Source organism: Natrix helvetica, assembly GCF_964273705.1.
Source record: "Natrix helvetica genome assembly, chromosome: 2".
NCBI lineage: Eukaryota > Metazoa > Chordata > Lepidosauria > Squamata > Natricidae > Natrix > Natrix helvetica.
The window spans coordinates 185,886,173-185,904,911 of record NC_138552.1 but is presented as its reverse complement, the minus strand read 5'-3'; the positions used below and the strand labels follow the sequence as shown (position 1 = coordinate 185,904,911).

The window sequence follows — 18,739 nt, the reverse complement described above, 5'->3', positions numbered from 1 at the left end:
CAGGGCAATCAAGTCAATCTTGGCAGCATGGTTGCACTTCATTAGCTACCAATTTCATAATAGCGCTAGATTAATGGAGCCGGCTATCTAGGTCTGAGGCACTGGCAGGACAACTCGCCTGGAAAACTGGAAGCACCAATGTTTTAAGAAACAATTCTATTTGTTTTCATTTAACTTTTCAGAAAGTGCTACAGCTTGTTTGCAAAATTTCAGGTTCGAAACACCAGCCAAACAGATGGTAAACTTGAGGTTCTGAAGCTCTTGACTTTAGCCAAGCGTGAGTGGTTTCTGCATTATCAGCATACTTCTGCTGAGCACACACAGTTCTGTGAAGCAGGCAGCCATGGGTTTATCACTGGGATGTAAAGAAATAGGACTTTTCAATACATCACAGATTGCACGTTTCTCATTTCCTTTACTGCTTGCTGTACCCCTCCACAGGATTACTTGATTACTTTTAATGCCAAGTTGTTGACGGGGATATAACTTTCCTGTTAATATAAACAGGAACTGATATTAATATGCTAATTTCTCAAATACCCGTAATTACTTCCTTAAAAGAGCAACCAGGTTGAAATTAAAAGTAAAAGTAAAACTAAGCTAAGCTAGTAGCAAAGGTGGGCACATTTTTCACATTGGAATCTCTTTGCTGCCTCAGTTGGTGGGAGGGGGGGGATCTTTTTGTTGCAGCATGATCATTCAAGATGTTCCGCAATTTAAAATTGGAGGGAGGTCACCAAGCTACAAGGCACAGCGTCTTGATGCATGCTAGTAAGTCTTTCTTTATATTCTTCTTACCTGCTTTGAAAGTGACAATACATTTGAGGCAGGCAAATTCTGTGGCATCTAACCGGAGCTGTCTAAATCGAGCCACCACCTCCTGCAATGCTTGTATTTCTGAGATAATCTTATTCAGCTTTTGAGAATCTGTGTTGTCACCATTCATGCCTGGAAAAAAAAATGTGTGAAATGAATACACTAATAAGTCATTTGAAGTAATTTGATAGATTGATTTTTTTTTTAGAAGTATCAATAGCCATGCCATTGTTACTTTCTCAGATCTGCTTCGACACAAAACTGACGATATTGTCGGAAAGTTAGTACGAAATCTTTTCTTGGATGATAACAAACACAGTAATTTGCATTTAAATGACAATGCAAGCAGTCGTGAATGCAACAAAACAACATTATTTGCATTTAAATATAGATTTATAAATGACAGGTATACTCTATTGTTTGGAACGGATTTGGTATTCTTTACATGTTGTCTTGTTTTCAATAATGTATTTTTATGGTAATTTCTATAACAAAGTCATTAAATTGTGCAATTCTTACCCGATACAGCCAGTAGAGTGTTAGCATCAACTGGAATGGCCCATTGTGCTATTCCTAGAACAAACAGTTCTCTCCAAGCATCTTCCAAAAGCATCAGCTGTCATACAATAGAGGTACAATATAACATGGTGTATAATTTATAGATTGGTAAACAATTTCAACATGTAAATTTCTGCTGTTTGGAAAAAAAAATAGCCTTAAAATGCCCATACTTACTCTTTCCCCACTCCACCCCAGCTTGGATTATTCTAGTTATCCTTTCATCATTTTGAGGAAGAATAATCTGCTAGCATCCAGAAATATTAGCAGATCCCCAGATTATGAAACTGGGTTTGTTGGGATGATGCTTTGAAGGTATCTCTTCCCGTGGAGGTACTGTGTAAAAACAGCACATGTTGTCAGGACTTCCCCCTTGAACAACTGACCCATATCTCCACGTTTTCTTTAAAGTTGCAGTCACCCATCCAGGCTCTTTCTTTTCCAGCCATTAATAATACATTACAGCTGAATAGAACAAAACATGATTGGTATTCTTGAAGCTGAGTTAACTTCAGTCAATTAGCTCTGCTTTTGCAATCCAGCTTTCTTGTGAAATTGACCAAATTGGCTAAGCAAATTACTACTATGCCAATATTGCTGGCTTCAGTAGGGGAAACCTCTTCTCTTTGGGCAATAGCATCCTTCCCTCAGTACAGGACAGGTTGCTCCTGGATGATGGATTACCACTGCTTTCTTCAGTCTAAATTTGAGAAAGCTAATTCTAACTGTAAATCCAATGAAAACCCACACAGTACCCAGTTTGTCCATTGGTTATACTCACTGGAGATAATGGGACATATTTCCCAAACATAACTTAAGGGAAGGTTGGAAGAGGGGGAAGAACGCTGTGTGTATATGCGTGTGTAAATAAATAAATATCTAAATATCAAGGTCAATGCATCCTAATGCTGCTCCCCACCGCCACCACTGAATAATATGTTGCCTTGGAAACTCCCATGGGTAATTATGCCATTTAACCACCAGATCATTGAAAAACTGGATGAAATGGTTTAAAAAAAAACTTATCTGACACAATGCTGCCTAAATTCCCTATTGGTTTAGGAAGAATAGAAAACCTGAACATTTCTATGTTCTCATGATGCTTTTATGGGTAACTGAGTCATGGTTTACTCTACAATTTTTAAGTTAACGCAGCACACTAAATTAACTGCACAGGTTAGGTTTGTAGAGCCTCTTAGACTACAATGTGGTTGGAAAGGTTATGGTTTAGCATACTAAGCAAGTGAAGTCTTTGCCTGTTTCATCTAAGAATGCTTTCTTTTTGCCCCCCCCCCTTTTTTTTTTTTTTACAGCAAGTGTTCCCTATGAAGTCAACAGGTCTAAGAGCCCTTATTATGTTTGGGTCACAAAAATTGAAACTATTGTTCAATCAACAGGTCTTCTTCACAACTCCAGCCCCTCAGTTCTTATCCCTATCTCATGTAGACAGATCTTTTTGAGCAGATTTAGCTAAAAAGGCAGAAAGGACCAGAGCTGGAAAGGAGGAGCAATTTGATGCTTTAGTGGTTATCCTTTAACTTCTACCATTGCTGTTGTCTGATTACAGCCAAGGTATGCCCATTTCTAGCCAGGCTTTCCTTTTAGGCCCTCCAGAATTCTCATTTAATTCCAATATTAATTTTGCATCTTTTGGGAGGAGCAAACATGTATTTTTTTAATATCCCATGCCACCAAATCCTGTCCTTATTTGTATATATAATGTGGTCTCACTCGCTTTACATTTTCTTTTTTCATAGCAGTTGTTGCTCTTCACAAAAACATTAAAGTATGGCCCTCAAGCCCCAAAAGATGGGACGTTCTTCTTTTGTGGAACTCAGAGGTGGATGGTTGCCTTTGTGTTTGACTTTTAATCTGCGGCAATAATGCTGTTCAGGAAGAGATTTGTCCCCCTCCAACACGTGCCAAGATGCTGTAGTAGTCACCTTGCAAATATTTCCCTTTCTATATATACTTCAAGCAATTGTAATTTATTCTCGTAAGCATAACTGTGCAGTTATAACTCCCAGTAAACCCAGTAAATTTGCATCCTAGTGTAAGGGCAGAAGCTTGAGCTTCAAACAGCCCACTAGTAACAGCAGAAGAGTAACTCTGTCATTCTTTCTGTCTCCCTCATTATTGTCTATAATTATTGAAACAAGAATCTGCATTTAAGAGAAGTGGGAGAACAATAGAGGGAAAAATGTTCCAATTGCAGCTTGTAATTCTCAATTTGGAGTAAGCTGAAACTTTGCATCTCACAGTCTGGTCTCAAAACCTAGAGGGGATAATGGTGCAGTTAATGAAATCCTTGGGCTTTAAAAGGGTGGATTAATTTCACGTAACAACTCATGAAACTCGCCTTTAATTTTGAGTGCTAAATATGCAGCCAGTTCATTTAAAATGACAGGATAATCTGATTCCTGACATGGATAATAGGCCTATTTCAAAGAGATCTGTTCAGTGATAAATTTAATCTGCAGTAAGCCATTCCTAGTATATTGATGGGACTCTCATTTCTCTTAAATTCCCCCACCTCCCTAACATGAACATGCCAATACACAGGTATTTCTCAGTGGAAAAATTACATTGGAAGGTGTTCTGGTGCTGTCCACCTATTTGAATTTCAAAAACTATCTTTAAAGCTGGGATATTTTAGATAGTGATATATCTGGAGAGGTCCAGATGGGAGAAAGATTAATTACTGAGCTAGCATATTTGGGATACAACAACCTGAACCGCCACCAGATGGCAGCAAAGTGATACATAAAACTCTTACCTCTGTGCTGCCATCTACTGATTGTTCTGATATTTGCAGCCCAGGTTTGATAGCCTAATAATAAGGAAGCAAATAAAATCACATCCACATACTAGGCCTTTCAATAATATACTGGGAGTGTCACTGCAGAGAATAAATGGGCTGGGGGGGGATTGAAATATAATGCAATTTATTAAAATACTATTCACATGATTATTGTCATTAAATTAATAATTTCCCCTTATTTGCATTAAAAATACACAATGAAGACATAGGGCTGAATTTTCAGTTTAGGCATCCTACATCTAACAGAAATCATCCATGTAAATGTCATGGAGGGCTTCAGAAGCATGGTAGGGTGGGAGCTAATTTAATAAGACATCTGTACTATACCCTTAAAGTAGAAATCAACAAAGATACTAGCAGTTGCGGATTAAAGCTCACAATACTTCTTATGCATCACAGTTATTATTCATAGTAAATGGCTATCACTAAAACCAGCTCAAATTCGATGTGATTACTTAAAAAGATAAAGAGAGAAAAACACCTTCCACTTTGTAGAAACAGAGTCAACTTAACCAAATCCATTATATTACCAGACCCACAGAAAGTTGGCCTTGTTTACATTTTTGGTTGCAATCAGTGGGAGACAGGAAAGACAGACATAATTCTGGCCGATAAGAATTAAGTGTTATTGGACACCCGTTCAGATGCAGAGGGTCCAAATATAATTCATTTTGGGAATGCCTCCATCGAACTCTGGATCCAATCAAAATGATATAAGCTGGGATCAAACTCAAATGTGGTTGGCCACTTTGTGAGTCATCGCACTGTAGCAGGGAAACTAAACTGACAGGAAAAGAAGAAGTGGAACAGGAAATGCAAGCAGGCTGTTCTGTTCTCCAATTTAGAGAAATTGTGTTATGGGGGGGGAGGATTTCCCAAAAGAGAACTGGCAGGGATAGCTGTTCTCCTACCCATTATCCACTGCTGGAGGCCACTGCCCAAGTCTCAATCTGCTCCCTGGAGTGGACTTTTTTTTGTTAATGGCGCTTTTAAAAATTCCTCCTCCTTTCCTTCTTCCTAAAAATCCACTTGCCAGAATTTGTCCTTAAAGCCTTTCAAAATATATATAATCCGTATATTTATTGTTCTAACCTAACCTATTCTGTATCATTTAAAATTAATCTTAAAATAAAGCCACATATCATCCAGCCTGATTTTCTATTGCAACACAAGTCTGTGGCCAACAGTTCTCAGTCAATCACCTTCATGGGCTGCTACATAGTGAGCTGGCCCTCTGCAAAGGGAGTCTTGTTGCACTATGCCAGAGATTTCAAGCAGGCGAGCCTGGCTCTCTGCTATGGAAGAAAGAAACTGATCTCAAGCAAGTTTTTCAGACTAGGTTTCACAGACTAAGGGGAACAAACACCCCCCCGCCGCCCTCAAATGCATTCAGCCACTCGTTTCTGACTCATGCTACTCTTCCCCCTAACACTGGCTGTACATGGCAGCCTTTGCAAGGCTCCTTGCCAGAGGCAACTGGCTACCTTTCCCTCGCCTCACACACATACACAAAACTCTATTCTCTGCACCCCCCAAACCTCCACAAACATTTCTCACCCTTCAGAACGAGGGCAGTTAGTTTAGTTCCTTCCTCTCTCTTTGCATTGAAAATCTGTGAGCTGGCTTGAATATTTGCCAAAGGAAAAGATGAGGAATAAACCACAAAAAAATCTCTTCATTTGGTAAGTAGAGCACCACTGATCCCAAGAAGTAAATCAACCTTGAAGGATGAGTAAGAAAAGCAACACACACACACACACAAACACACACACACAGAGGGACACCGCTTCCTCACTACCCTGCGTAAGGTTTACCTGATCTTGTAAGGAGAGAGTAGAAAAGGCCGGGACACTCTTGGCCCACTTGATGCTCATGAAGAGAAGCCTCGCTGCAGACTCACAGACGGATTCCGTGGCCACTTCATACAGGTACATGGGAGTGCCGCTGACTTCATGCGGATACTAGTAATAATGTTTTAGAAATGTGATGGTTGGCAAAGTTGTGCTCATTTAAACAAGCATATTTCTTAATTATTTAATCAATTTCTCAGAGAGAGAGATAAAGTCTAAACAGGACAGAAGGAAAATGAAAGGAGAGGTTTGGTAACCAACCACGAGCTTGTATGTCTATTTTTTGTCTGAATTCACACTCTGCCTACTATGAATATAGATGAGGAACAGGCTTAGGAGACTGTATAGTTTATACCTTAAATGGTCATTCTTTCCCAGGGTAAAAAAAAAAAGGCTAGAACTTGATGCTGGGTTGTGTTTCCTGCAGACAGTGTATGCCCATGCACATTCACAGGCAGTACATAGAGTGGTACCAAAATGCACCACTCTATGTACTGCCTGTGAATGTGCATGGGCATACACTGTCTGCAGGAAACACAACCCAGCATCAAGTTCTAGCCTGTGTACATGTACACAGACACAGAGAGAAGCCAGATATGCACAAATATGTAACACCATGGCCATCCTTAACAATTTTTTTAAAAAGCTAAATAAGTTTGGTGTTAAAGTCAACACTGGAATCCAAGTGCTGTAAATTTGACTGGGAAGTTTGAAAAGTTGCAGAGGTCATGGCAAACTATTTCTGGTTGGTTGCCAAGAAAACAACATGAGTGTTTCTGTGTAGTAACCAGAAATCCAGATGAGGTTGGATGAGTTTTCTTTATAGAAACAGAGTAGGAAGATGTGTTATCTCACTTTTTTTCATTTTTGAGAAGAGTTAAGGAGCAAAATGGGTAATTTAAGTCTTTAAGAGGTATATAGTAGTACGCATTTTGTACTTTAAAAGGCCCCCATTCCCCCAAATGTAAAAAAAGAGGAGCAAAACTCTTGGCCCTGCCCATTCCAGCATTATCACATCACTAGTTACACCCCTTCAATTTAAAGGCCAAGATTTTTTAAACTTACAAAAAGCTAAGCCACCAGGAAGTTGAAAAACTTTGCATTAAATGATAGACGCTTACAAATAATAGAAATGTGCAGGATAACACCAAGTTCATTAGATTTGGTTATAATTGGATCTGCATAATCCTGTTCTGTTCCATTCTGTTACTGCATCAACTAAACATGTCAGAAGAGGTGCAGTGGCAACTCACTTAAGCACCACCCTATGGTGATCCCTAAATGATCACTTGGGACCACTTGTATCAACATAGGTAAAAGTAAAGGTTCCCCTTGCACATATGTGTTAGTCGTTCCCGACTCTAGGGTGCTCATCTCCGTTTCAAAGCCGAGGAGCCAGCGCTGTCCAAAGACATCTCCGTCATCAAGTCATCATGTGGCCAGCATGACTAAACGCTGAAGGCGCACAGAACACCGTTACCTTCCCACCAAAGGTGATTCCTATTTTTCTATTTGCATGTTTACATGCTTTCGAACTGCTAGGCTGGCAGAAGCTGGGACAAGTAATGGGAGCTCACTCCGTGATGCTAGGGATTTGAACCGCCAAACTGCTGACCTTTCTGATCGACAAGCTCAATGTCTTAGCCACTAAGCCACCGTGTCCCTTGTATCAACATAGTGCTAAGCATTTAAGAGGGCTGCTTTTCTTAGCAAACAGCCAACATGCAGAATAATAGACTAGCTATTAACTCATCCACATATGGTAAGCACAAATATATATATTTGTGTTGTATTTGTGCTGATAAAATAAAGGGAGACTAGTATAGATCCATTTCGAGCTATTTAGCTCTCATCAGCTAGCCATACCCTTACTGGGATTCGAACCTTTTGTAACACACACACACACACACACACACACACACACACACACACACACACACACACACACACACATATATATATATATATATATATATATATATATATATATATATATATATGTTGATAAGTCAATCACCACAGTCATATCTAACAATTGGCATTCAAAATGCAATTTACTGATAATTTAAACTCACTATTAAATAGATTTACTACAGAGTAATCAACACAAGACATGGTGGAATAAATTTCTGTGCTCTTCACAGTGAAGCTTTTACACAGTGATATTTCTTTGACAGTTGAGCTTCTGGTTAATTAGTTGTTTTGGATATATTGTTTTGGTATATACCTTGAACCACCAGAATCATTTGGAATTGGGCAGGATAAAATTAAATAAATAAATAAAAAACACTTCTGTTGTTTATCTATTCAGATGAGCAAGGACACTCCAGCCCAGAGAAAAGAAACCACCACTGCACAAGGGCAAAATATTCAATGGAAGAACATTTTAAGTCTTTGTCAAGAGGGGCAATGCTTGCTGTTTTTTTTTAGTCTTGAGTTTGTTGGGACAATGTTGCATTTCCTCCATAATAAAGAAGAATAATTTTGGAGGGGGAGCCGGACCTCCCAGGAATAACCGAGACCTGGTTGGGCCACGAGGGAGGTTTACCCCTCGTGGAAATGTGCCCGCCAGGTTATCGAGCATTTCACCAGCCTCGGGCCCAGGGAAGGGGCGGTGGGGTAGCAGTGATTATCCGGGAAGACTTGGAGCCGAGAGAGTTCACTGTGCCACAGACATCCGGGTGTGAGTCCCTCGTCGTGAGATGGGGCCCAGGGAGGCAGTTGGGCCTGCTGATAGTATACCTGGCTCCTCGCTATACATCAGCGGCCCTGCCTGAACTCCTCGAGCTGATCTCATCGGTGGCGGTTGAGACCCCCAAACTTGTAGTGATGGGGGATTTTAATCTGCCGTCGATGGGAGAAGCATCTGAGGGGGTTCGGGAGTTCATGGCTTCCATGACAGCCATGGACCTGACCCAGTTAATTCAGGGCCCTACTCACGAGGGAGGCCACACGTTGGACCTTGTCTTTGTCTCTGGCCAGTGGACGAGTGATCTGGGAATAGGGGATCCAACTATTATTCCCCTGTCATGGTCAGATCACTCACTTCTCCGGCTTGACTTCCCTGGTGCTACACCCCGCTGCGGGGAGGCGGAGCCGGAAAGTATTAGATGGTTCCGCCCCAAGCGCCTGATGGAACCAGAAAGGTTCCAGACGGAGCTTGGGCCACCTCCTGTGGTCCTGACCCGCCCCCGAGTAGAGGACCTGGTAGACGCATGGAATAGTGCGACTACCGGGGCCCTAGACCGGGTGGCGCCTTTGCGGCCTCTCCTGCGGCGACGAACCACCCTGGCCCCTTGGTTCACCGAGGAGCTAAGGGTGATGAAACGCCACAAGAGACGCCTAGAGAGTCGTTGGAGATCCTCCCGTTCCGAATTTGACCGAGCACAGGCACGAGCCTATTTGAGGACGTACCTTGTGGCATTAAGAGCGGCCAAACGTCAACATTGTGCCGCTCTTATTGCGTCCGCAGATAACCGCCCTGCCGCCCTGTTTCGGGTGACTCGCTCCCTCTTGTTTGAGAGACCGCGGGAAGCCCCTTTACAGGGCAGAGCAGAGGAGTTTGGGAAATATCTACAGGACAAAGTCGCTCAAATCCGGATGGGATGGGCCCCTTTCAGTGGTCCATCTGAGACACCCGCGGCGAGTCTTGAGGGACCGCTTTGGGAGGAGTTTGACTCGGTTGCCATCGAGGATTTGGACAGGTTGCGTGGACGTCTGCGACCTACCACATGTTTATTGGACCCGTGTCCCTCCTGGCTTGTACTGGCATCCTGGGAGGTTACACGCGACTGGCTCCTGGGCCTAGTGAACGCTTTGTTGGGTGAGGGGCTCCTACCGACCGCCTTGAAAGAGGCGGTGGTGAGGCCCCTGCTCAAGAAGCCTTCCCTGGACCCAATGGACCTAGTCAATTATCGTCCAGTCTCCAACCTTCCTTTTTTAGCGAAGGTTGTAGAGAGTGTGGTAGCACAACAGTTCCCACGTCACCTGGAGGAGAATGATTATCTAGACCCGCGCCAGTCCGGCTTCCAACCCGGGCACAGCACGGAGACGGCCTTGGTCGCATTGGTTGATGATCTCTGGAGGGCCAGAGATAGGGGCTGTTCCTCTATCCTGGTCCTATTAGATCTCTCGGCGGCGTTCGATACCATCGACCATGGTATCCTGTTGCACCGGCTAGAGGGGCTGGGAGTCAGGGGCACCGTTTTACGGTGGTTTGGCTCCTACCTCTCTGACCGGACGCAACGTGTGTTGGCAGGGGAGCAGAGATCGACCCGGAGGTCACTCACATGTGGGGTGCCTCAGGGGTCGGTGCTCTCGCCTCTCCTGTTCAACACATACATGAAACCGCTGGGCGAGATCATCCGTGGCTTTGGGGTGGGATATCATCTGTATGCTGATGATACTCAGCTATACATTTCCACCCCGAACCACCCCAATGAGGCCGTCGAAATGATGTCCCGGTGTTTGGAGGCCGTACGGGTCTGGATGGATGACAACCGACTAAAACTCAACCCTTCCAAGACGGAGTGGCTGTGGCTTCCGGCCTCCCGGTTCAACCAGTTGCTTCCATCTCTGGCCATCGGGGGCGTGCAACTGGCCCCCATGGAACAGGTGCGCAATTTGGGCGTCCTCCTAGATGCCCGGCTGTCCATGGATGACCATGTAACAGCCGTGGCAAGGGGGGCGTTCCATCAGGTTCGCCTGATGCGCCAATTGCGCCCCTTATTGGACCGGGCTGCCCTACGCACAGTCACCCATGCGCTAGTGACGTCTCGCCTGGACTACTGCAATGCTCTCTACATGGGGCTTCCCTTGAGATGCACTCGGAGACTGCAGTTGGTCCAGAACGCGGCCGCGCGGGTGATTTTGGGGAGGACTAGATACTCCCCTGTAACACCTCTCCTGCGCGAGCTGCACTGGCTTCCTGTAGTCTACCGAGTGCGTTTCAAGGTTTTGATTATGATCTTTAAAGCGCTTCATGGCACAGGGCCTAGTTACATGCAGGATCGCATCCTGCCCCATACATCCCTATGACCAATCCGCTCACACAGAGAGGGACTTCTTCGGGTGCCGTCCGCCAAACAGTGTCGGGGGGCGACACCCAGGAGCAGAGCCGTCTCTGTGATGGGCCCAGCCCTGTGGAATGACCTCCCCCGTGACATCAGGACTACTTCCGATCTCCGCTCCTTCCGTGTACAGCTGAAGACCCACCTCTTTCAATTATCTGGCCTGGCTCAACCGTAAATTTTTCTTACTCCTCCTGACAGTTCTCTTAAATCTTAAATTTTAAATTGTGTTTTACAATTGGGGTATTTTTAATGGTGACTTTTAATTGTCCAATGTGATGTAATTTGTTACCTCCTCCGTGCATGTATGTCCTGTATATATGTATGTTTATATGTTGTATATGTTTTATATGCTCCATTGTACGCCGCCCCGAGTCCTGTCTGGAAAGGGAGCGGCTAATAAATTTAAATTGATTGATTTATTTATTTATTATAAAAGCAGCAAACCTTTGGAGTTGGCTGAGCTAAGCCAACTAGATTCTGCCTTTCAGATGCTGTAGAAACGGTGGCTAGCTCTAGATTATGAGGTTCCAGCTGTGTGACAGCAGTGAAGAAAGCTGGAGCAGGTAGAGCTGCAGAGGAGAAGTGTGGTGTGCTTCCATTATCTTGCTTGTGCCCTCTGAAATACAGAGCTACTTGTTTCCTGATGGTAGATGTTCTTGGTCCCCTTTCATGTTGAACAGCTGGAACAATGAGAAGGAGAAGATTAGGAGAAGACATAACCAGTTTTAATTAATTTGCTGCAGTATCCACATGTCTTTAAGTTTGATCATGTCTGTGAAAAACAAGTTTAACACTGAGCCTTTCATCTACAAAGACCAAGACCAAGCAAAGATAATTTGCTAACCTGTTGAAATATCATGAGATGTTTAGGAAAAAAACCTATTTGAGAGTGAAAGCATTAGCAACCAAATCTTTAGCACATGCTAAAAGGGGGAACCTTAATTTAGTTAGTGGGGGAACCTAAAGAAGAGCAGGGAGGAATATTTATTAAGATCAGGGGAAGAAAGGGACAGACAGAAGAGAGATTAAGAGTTAAGGCTCTCTGTATCACAGACAAAGAACTTGCTTCAGACTGGTGGCAATGAACTGAATTTTACAGATTGCGTCAACTAAGTAGTTAAATCTTCAATGATAACTGCACTATATCTGAGGAGTAATTCAAATATTCAGTGGATAGAATGCAGAATATTCATATAACTCTGCTGCATACAAGACTAAATAATGCACAAATTTAAAAAATCTCAGGGGTCTCAAGAGAAATGGAAAATAGATAACAACTGGAAAATAGTAAAAGAAATAGATTTGATTTATCATGAGCCTGACAGGAGAAATAGGGAATCTCTTATTTGGATGAACATTAACAATGTTATAACAATTAACAAGATTGGGGGATGTATTCATATAATGGGTTATTGGAGATGATCACAAAAAAGGGGATCTAGTTTTGAAGCACTATGTTTTGGGAAACAAAAGTACTTTTAATACACATTGATGCTATGACAATAAAAGTAATTTGTAGAAGCGTAAACAATCAGATATTGCTTTTGATGATATGCTTTAGGTGTTTAGGATTTCAATTCATTTTTTTTCAATGTATTGGATTTGTTCCCTATTTATGCCATAGAAATTGAATGAATGAATGAAAAAAATAAAATTAATTTTGCAATTTATCTTGTAGTAAATTTTTGTTTTCTTTTGTTTGCTACTTTTTGTTTATCCTTGCTCTACTATGCCAGAATTGTAAATGGTTTCAGGCAATGAATGAATGAATGAATGAATGAATGAATGAATGAATGAATGAATGATTGATTTGTGGGAACAACATAAACATGAATGGGAATTAAATTCTTTAGAGGTGGTAGGATGGGACTGAAGTTCCTGAAGCTGTGACAGAGAATAATAGCACAACAGAAATACATAAAGAGAAGGCATAGAGGCAGAGAAGGACTTGTTTGGCCTATGGACACTAGTTGAGTTGGGTATGGCACTAACAGCAATGATGGGGCTGCTGCACTATCTATATATGCTCAATCTGTCCTTCAAAAGTCATGGAGAGCCATAAAGAAATCAAATTCTTAAAGAGGAAGAAACCGTATTTGTTTCCTACTGATTTCTGAGGAAGTGTTGGGGGAGGCCCTCAATAGAATAATAGGGTGGAATGGGGTGGGGAGAAGATGAGATTGCAAAGTTGATATCTGATTAATAGCATTCAGACAATGGCAATGAGCAAGTCAGGAAAATCTTCGTCCCCCCCATCTCTTAATATATGGTCTTGCTACATTACCTTGATATTCCTCACATTTAGTTTTTTGTGGAATCCTATGATTGAAAATAAATCCCACTGAGTTCACTATCTATATGTTAGGATTTCAGTCTAAATAGGCAATCAGGTATGTAAACACTGGGTCTGAATGGAAACCACTGTGGAAAGCTATTATTAAGCCAAATGTCTCAAAATAAGTTTAGATTAGAAAACAACTGTTGTTGCTTTTAAAAAGACACAGAGACAAAGATGTAGGCATGCTAAAAGCAGAGCAAATTATCTGAGCAATAATTGGGGTGCAGGAAAGACTGTGAAAGGATGCAAAAATACCATCTTTATTCATGTTGACTTCCAAGCATTTCTTCAGCCGACATGCTCTGCATTGGTTCCTATGTGTCTTGTCCACTGGGCAGCCTCCCTAAAACACAGATATTTAAGTGAAAGTGAGGGACAAAAGTGAATCTCAACAATCAACTTACAGAATAGAAAGGTGCTTGATAATATATCTCCATATACACACGAATAAATGCATTATCCAGAGTACAGATTCATTTTAGATTACTCCAGAAAAAGGAAAGTGGTGCTTTCCGCAAATGGAAATCACCTAAGGAAAAAAAAAATGGAACCACACGCACATTATTCCCCAATCTAGTGTCCTTGTTAGCTACAATTCCCATTATGAACAATCAGCTCAAACAATGTACGTTAATAGGTATAACTAGCATACCAGAAGGCAAGTAATCGAAGAAGCTCTATGGATCAATTTTTCCCAATCTGGTATATCTCAGAAACATCATAATTTCATTTTGTATTTCATAACAGTGCTGTCAAATGTCGACTAGGTAGTGAAGTTCCTTCAGCACCCAAGACAGCTCCCTTCCAACCCTCCTGAAAAATCTCCTTTTCATCAGAGGACTCTGGTGGTCTCATTCTACCTAACCCAGCAGCCTAAAATTGAAAATCTAGCCTACTCAAAAGTTCTCACTATGTCCCCACCCTTGTCTTCCTCCCAGTTTCTTATGTCTCCATAAGACTTTCCTCCTTGGATTTTTTTTTTTTAAATGGGAAACATAAATTGCTGGACTATATCAGGCTGCTGATAGAGTTGTCTCGGTTTGTATGGAAGCCTGCTGTGGCCTCCTGTATTGAGTAGATGCCTTGCTATTTTTCCAGCCAATTGATGTCTCACTGGTCATTAACAAGGAGCCTATACTCTGTCAGATAGAAATGCATGGTATCCAAGCAAAACCCAGCTATGGTGAAGCAATCACCTACTGAATGTATTGGGTTAGCTGCCCCTAGAACTCCACTGGCTGGCAGAGAGGGACTCAGAGGAAGAATCTAGAACAGATCTAGCTCTATAATGGGCAGTGAGACACACTGGTCAAAGGCCCCATGCATTCTGAATGCAAAGCAGTTGGGATGGAACCAAGAAGAAAAATTGAGATTAGGTTGAGGGAGTGTATTAAAATTCAAAATTAAGGTAACAGAAACCGATACCCTGGTGGACTACAGGAAGTCCTTGCGTTATGACCACAATGGAACCCAAAATTTATGTTGCTAAGTGGAAAAATTGTTACGTGAGTTTTGCTCCATTTTACAACTTTTCTTGTCACATTTGTTAAGGGAACCACTACGGTTGTTAAATTAGTAACCAGGTTGCTAAGTAAATCTGGTTTCCCCATTAACTTTGCTTGTCAGAAGGTTGCAAAAAGGGGATCACATGATCCTGGGACACTGCAACCCTCATAAATGAGAGTCAGTGGTCAAGCATCCGAATGTAAACCATGGGGATGCGACAACTGTTGTAAGCCTGAAACATGGTCAGAAGTCATTGTAACTTTGAGCGGTCACTAAGTGAACTGTTATAGGTCAAGAACTATCTGTACATGCATAAACTTCCAGTTTCATGCCTCTTTCCCTTCTAGTCTGTTCTTGCCTAAACACCGAGGACAACTTCGTAGGAAGCGCACAGGGGTGGAGGGCGGGGGGGGGATGACTTGGGGAAAGGACACTCCCCCTCACAAGGCTTCCTCCTTGGAGAAAGGAGGAGAGGCTGGGGGGGGGGGTCAGGAGACCCGCTCTAACCGCAACTTCGGACAGACGGGCAGCTCCGAGGCTCGCTGCGCTGCGGCAGACCTAACATCGGCGTGTAGGTCATCGGGTGACCCAGAGACTTGCGCCTGGAGGGTTCGATCCTCAGGTGGCCGAAAAGTTTTTCCTCCGCTGAATTCCCTCGGAATCAGCTTCCCCGAAATCAACGGAGGCGTTTCCCAGCAGAGTTGGACCGGTGGGCTTCGCTCCCATTGAAGGGCGATCGAAGCAGGGAGGCTGGGGCTCTCGCCTTTTGCTACTCGGCTCTGCATCAGCAGCAGAAGGGCGAAAGGGGAGCCCGGGAAAGCTGGTTGCAAAGGCCCCCCACTCCTTTTCCGGAAGAGGGAAAGGCAATGGAAAGAGAATGAAAGAGAATTCTAACCATGGGCTGTCAAGACTCATGAATGCGACATAACATCATAACTACGCATGATGGACTTGCAGGGCCGGCGCAACGTGTAGCGTGTAACATTGGTCCAATGGGACTGGGTGTTCCTTAATAGGATTCATCGGGTTCGGGAATTTCGGTCTTCACTGTGAGTTGTATTGTGTTGGAGGGTGTGTGTGTGCACTGAGGGAGCTCAACCAATCTCATTGTACATATGCTGTGCACTGACAAATAAACAATTCTAATGGAGACAGTGAACTCTACTCACGCGGAGGAAGCCTAAAACTTGGTTTAAACAAGGTTAAAAATCAAATTGCTCCCCCCCCACCTGTGGGGCCTACGTTGGGAACCCCTGGCTTATAGAAAGATGTGAATCCTGTCTAAAAGTAGAGCCCGTTTCCTTTTATAAGCAGCCTCCAACTGCTTCCCTCCCTCCCTCCCTCCCTGCTCTCCCCCACCACACACCTACAGCTGCCAAAAAAGTGACAAGGCAACCCAGCAATGGTTAAGCCCCGTCTGTCTTCTATTGCTTCGAGGGTGGCTCTCTTTCAAAGGACGGGCACCCCGAAGAAGAACCCATGGAGATCGGGACTTGCCAAAGGGAATTCCGCCCAGGTGCGCGCCCTGCTCACTGAACTGGGGGGAAAGGAGATAAAGGCCGGGGCTTTTCCCGCGCCTGCAAAGGATGCTCGCTTTGCCCTCGACGCCGGCGGCGGGAAGGACTCGACGGCGGCTCACTGAAGAATTGAAACCCTGCGGCCCTGGAATCCTGCGCCTGCGCATCATGGCTCGGAGGTTAAAACGACCGCGGCTGCAGGGCTCCAAAGGGAAGAGCCAAGTCGCCCGGTCACTTGCCTGGGGGATCGGGCGTTGGAAAGTGTGGTGAGCAGCCCCTCCCTTTTGTAACCCGTGGGGGGGGGCACTCTGGTGATGAAGAAGATGCCGATGAGGATGATGGGATCTGTCACCTAACATCATGTTGGAGGAGCGCCTTGTGGGAGAAGGTTGGTCTTTAAGGGGGAATGGAGAAACTGCCTCCCCTGACCCCAGATGGCATTGGTTGGGGCTAATGGGAAAGAAACGTCGGCGGTGTCTCTCTCTCAATGTGCCTCCTGTGAGAGGAGACATAACTGCAGTTTTGATCTGGAGTAATCATCCCCCAAGACCTTCTCAGGGATCAAGAATCAATCAATCAATCAATCAATCAAAATTATTTGCCAACATAGGTTGAAAAATAATGCATTAAAACCTACCAAATAATGGTAAGAAGCTGTAGTGGAAGTAAATATTTAAAATTGTTAATATAAATGTTATAACCCATAGAATCAAAGCTCTTTTGGAGTCCTCCATAGATAGATAGATAGATAGATAGATAGATAGATAGATAGATAGATAGATAGATAGATAGATAGATAGATAGATAGATAGATAGATAGATAGATAGAGATAGATAGATAGATGATAGATAGATATGGACAAATGGTAGTCTTAAGAGACCTGTTTGACTACAGAAGCGATTCTCATTTTACTCTTACTTTGATTTCTTTCTATCAACTCCAAATGAATTGAAGCATTAATGAACTGGAGGGAAATTATTTAAGTCAGTTTCTCTGGTAATAATTGGGGCAAAGGAGGGATGAGCAGAAGAGATTGAAATTATCCTTGGCCCCACACGGAGGCAGTGATGTAACACTCAATATTTTATAAATATCTTGGTTTTGGTAAAATTCATGTATAGATGGTGCTGGATATTTACAACTCCCAACTCCCAATTCTCAACTTTTCATTTTTCTGTGGTTTCCTAAAGATCTTTCTGTTTTATTCAGGCTCCTTAACTTCCCTCAAGAAGAGAGTGGAAAAGTTCAAATTAGGTTTAGGTTTTATCACTTTAAAAAATCATGATGTTCTCAAACATTCTTGTTCTAAGTGAGATGACTACACACACACACACCTTCAAAGTTTCATGATAGTTAACTAAGCAACAATATAGCTGGGAGGCAATATGAGGGTGAAGAGAAATACAGTATAACAGAAGAAAAAATAGGTTTAGAACAATTTTTAAGTATAACAAATGGCAGAGATTCTTCAGTCTACCCTAGGTCAGATTCTATTTTAGAATGCAAGTAGAAAGTTCTGTCCACTTTAGCAAAAAAAAAGGATATATAGTGAAGGTAACAATTGTATCATATATTTCTAGTCAAGGATTTGTCTTTTTTAACTTGAGGAAAAGTTTAAAAATTTAATACTGCATCTGCCATTTAAAGTCTAACTGAGTTGATCCCAAGTACTTATTGTTATTAAGTCACCTCAAAAAAGAATTTGGTATATCACATTTAGCAAAGGTGTTCAAAATTAAAGCATGCTAATCTACATGCATTTAGAAATAATGACTAGAACCTTTAAAATTCACAGAAGGTAGCCAATTTCAATTCAAATAATCTTAATAAATTATTCTCTGGATTTTCACCTCACTCCTTAGGTCTGCTTAAATAGTAGTCCGTTTTCAATTAATTTACTACCATTTGATTTTCATTAAAACAATTTAACTTCCACTTAATTAACCTCTTTTGTTTAACCCAATCACCTCTGGATTTCAGCAAGAGAAATGTGTTTTGCTGGGTGGCAGGAAAATTAGAAAGTTGCCTAATTTTTTTTTTTGAAAGAATGTATATGTGGGAGAAAAAAAGACAAAGAGGAAAAAGAGCAGGAGAAGAAAAATAGCCCACCTACTTTTTTCTATTTTTGAATCTATTGGTAAACCATAAGATATAGAACATTATTTTCTAAAAACAGGCAAGAGAAAAATTCCTGCTTCTTTAACTTTTGCAGCTATCTAGATGCTATTTGTCTGGCCTAATTGTTTATTTCAAATGCTTA

The 18,739-nt window shown here is 42.4% G+C and overlaps 1 protein-coding gene across 4 annotated transcripts in view; it reads right to left on the bottom strand.

Annotated features, from left to right (window-relative positions):
* NR2E1 (nuclear receptor subfamily 2 group E member 1) overlaps nt 1-18,739 on the bottom strand; it is a 33,565-nt gene that overhangs the window by 3,080 nt on the left and 11,746 nt on the right. Inside the window, exons 1-7 of one of the 4 annotated variants that reach the window (XM_081942871.1) lie at nt 16,328-16,520; nt 13,711-13,798; nt 11,562-11,797; nt 6,010-6,156; nt 4,151-4,204; nt 1,336-1,432; nt 799-948 (exon numbers count right to left, since the gene is read on the bottom strand). In XM_081942871.1, the coding sequence (XP_081798997.1) occupies nt 799-948; nt 1,336-1,432; nt 4,151-4,204; nt 6,010-6,156; nt 11,562-11,797; nt 13,711-13,723 (697 nt within the window). In that variant the 5' untranslated portion in view covers nt 13,724-13,798; nt 16,328-16,520. Of the gene's footprint in view, nt 1-798; nt 949-1,335; nt 1,433-4,150; nt 4,205-6,009; nt 6,157-11,561; nt 11,798-13,710; nt 13,799-16,327; nt 16,521-18,739 lie in introns of those variants that run through there. The other 3 variants (XM_081942870.1, XM_081942868.1, XM_081942869.1) reach the window with 3 other exon arrangements.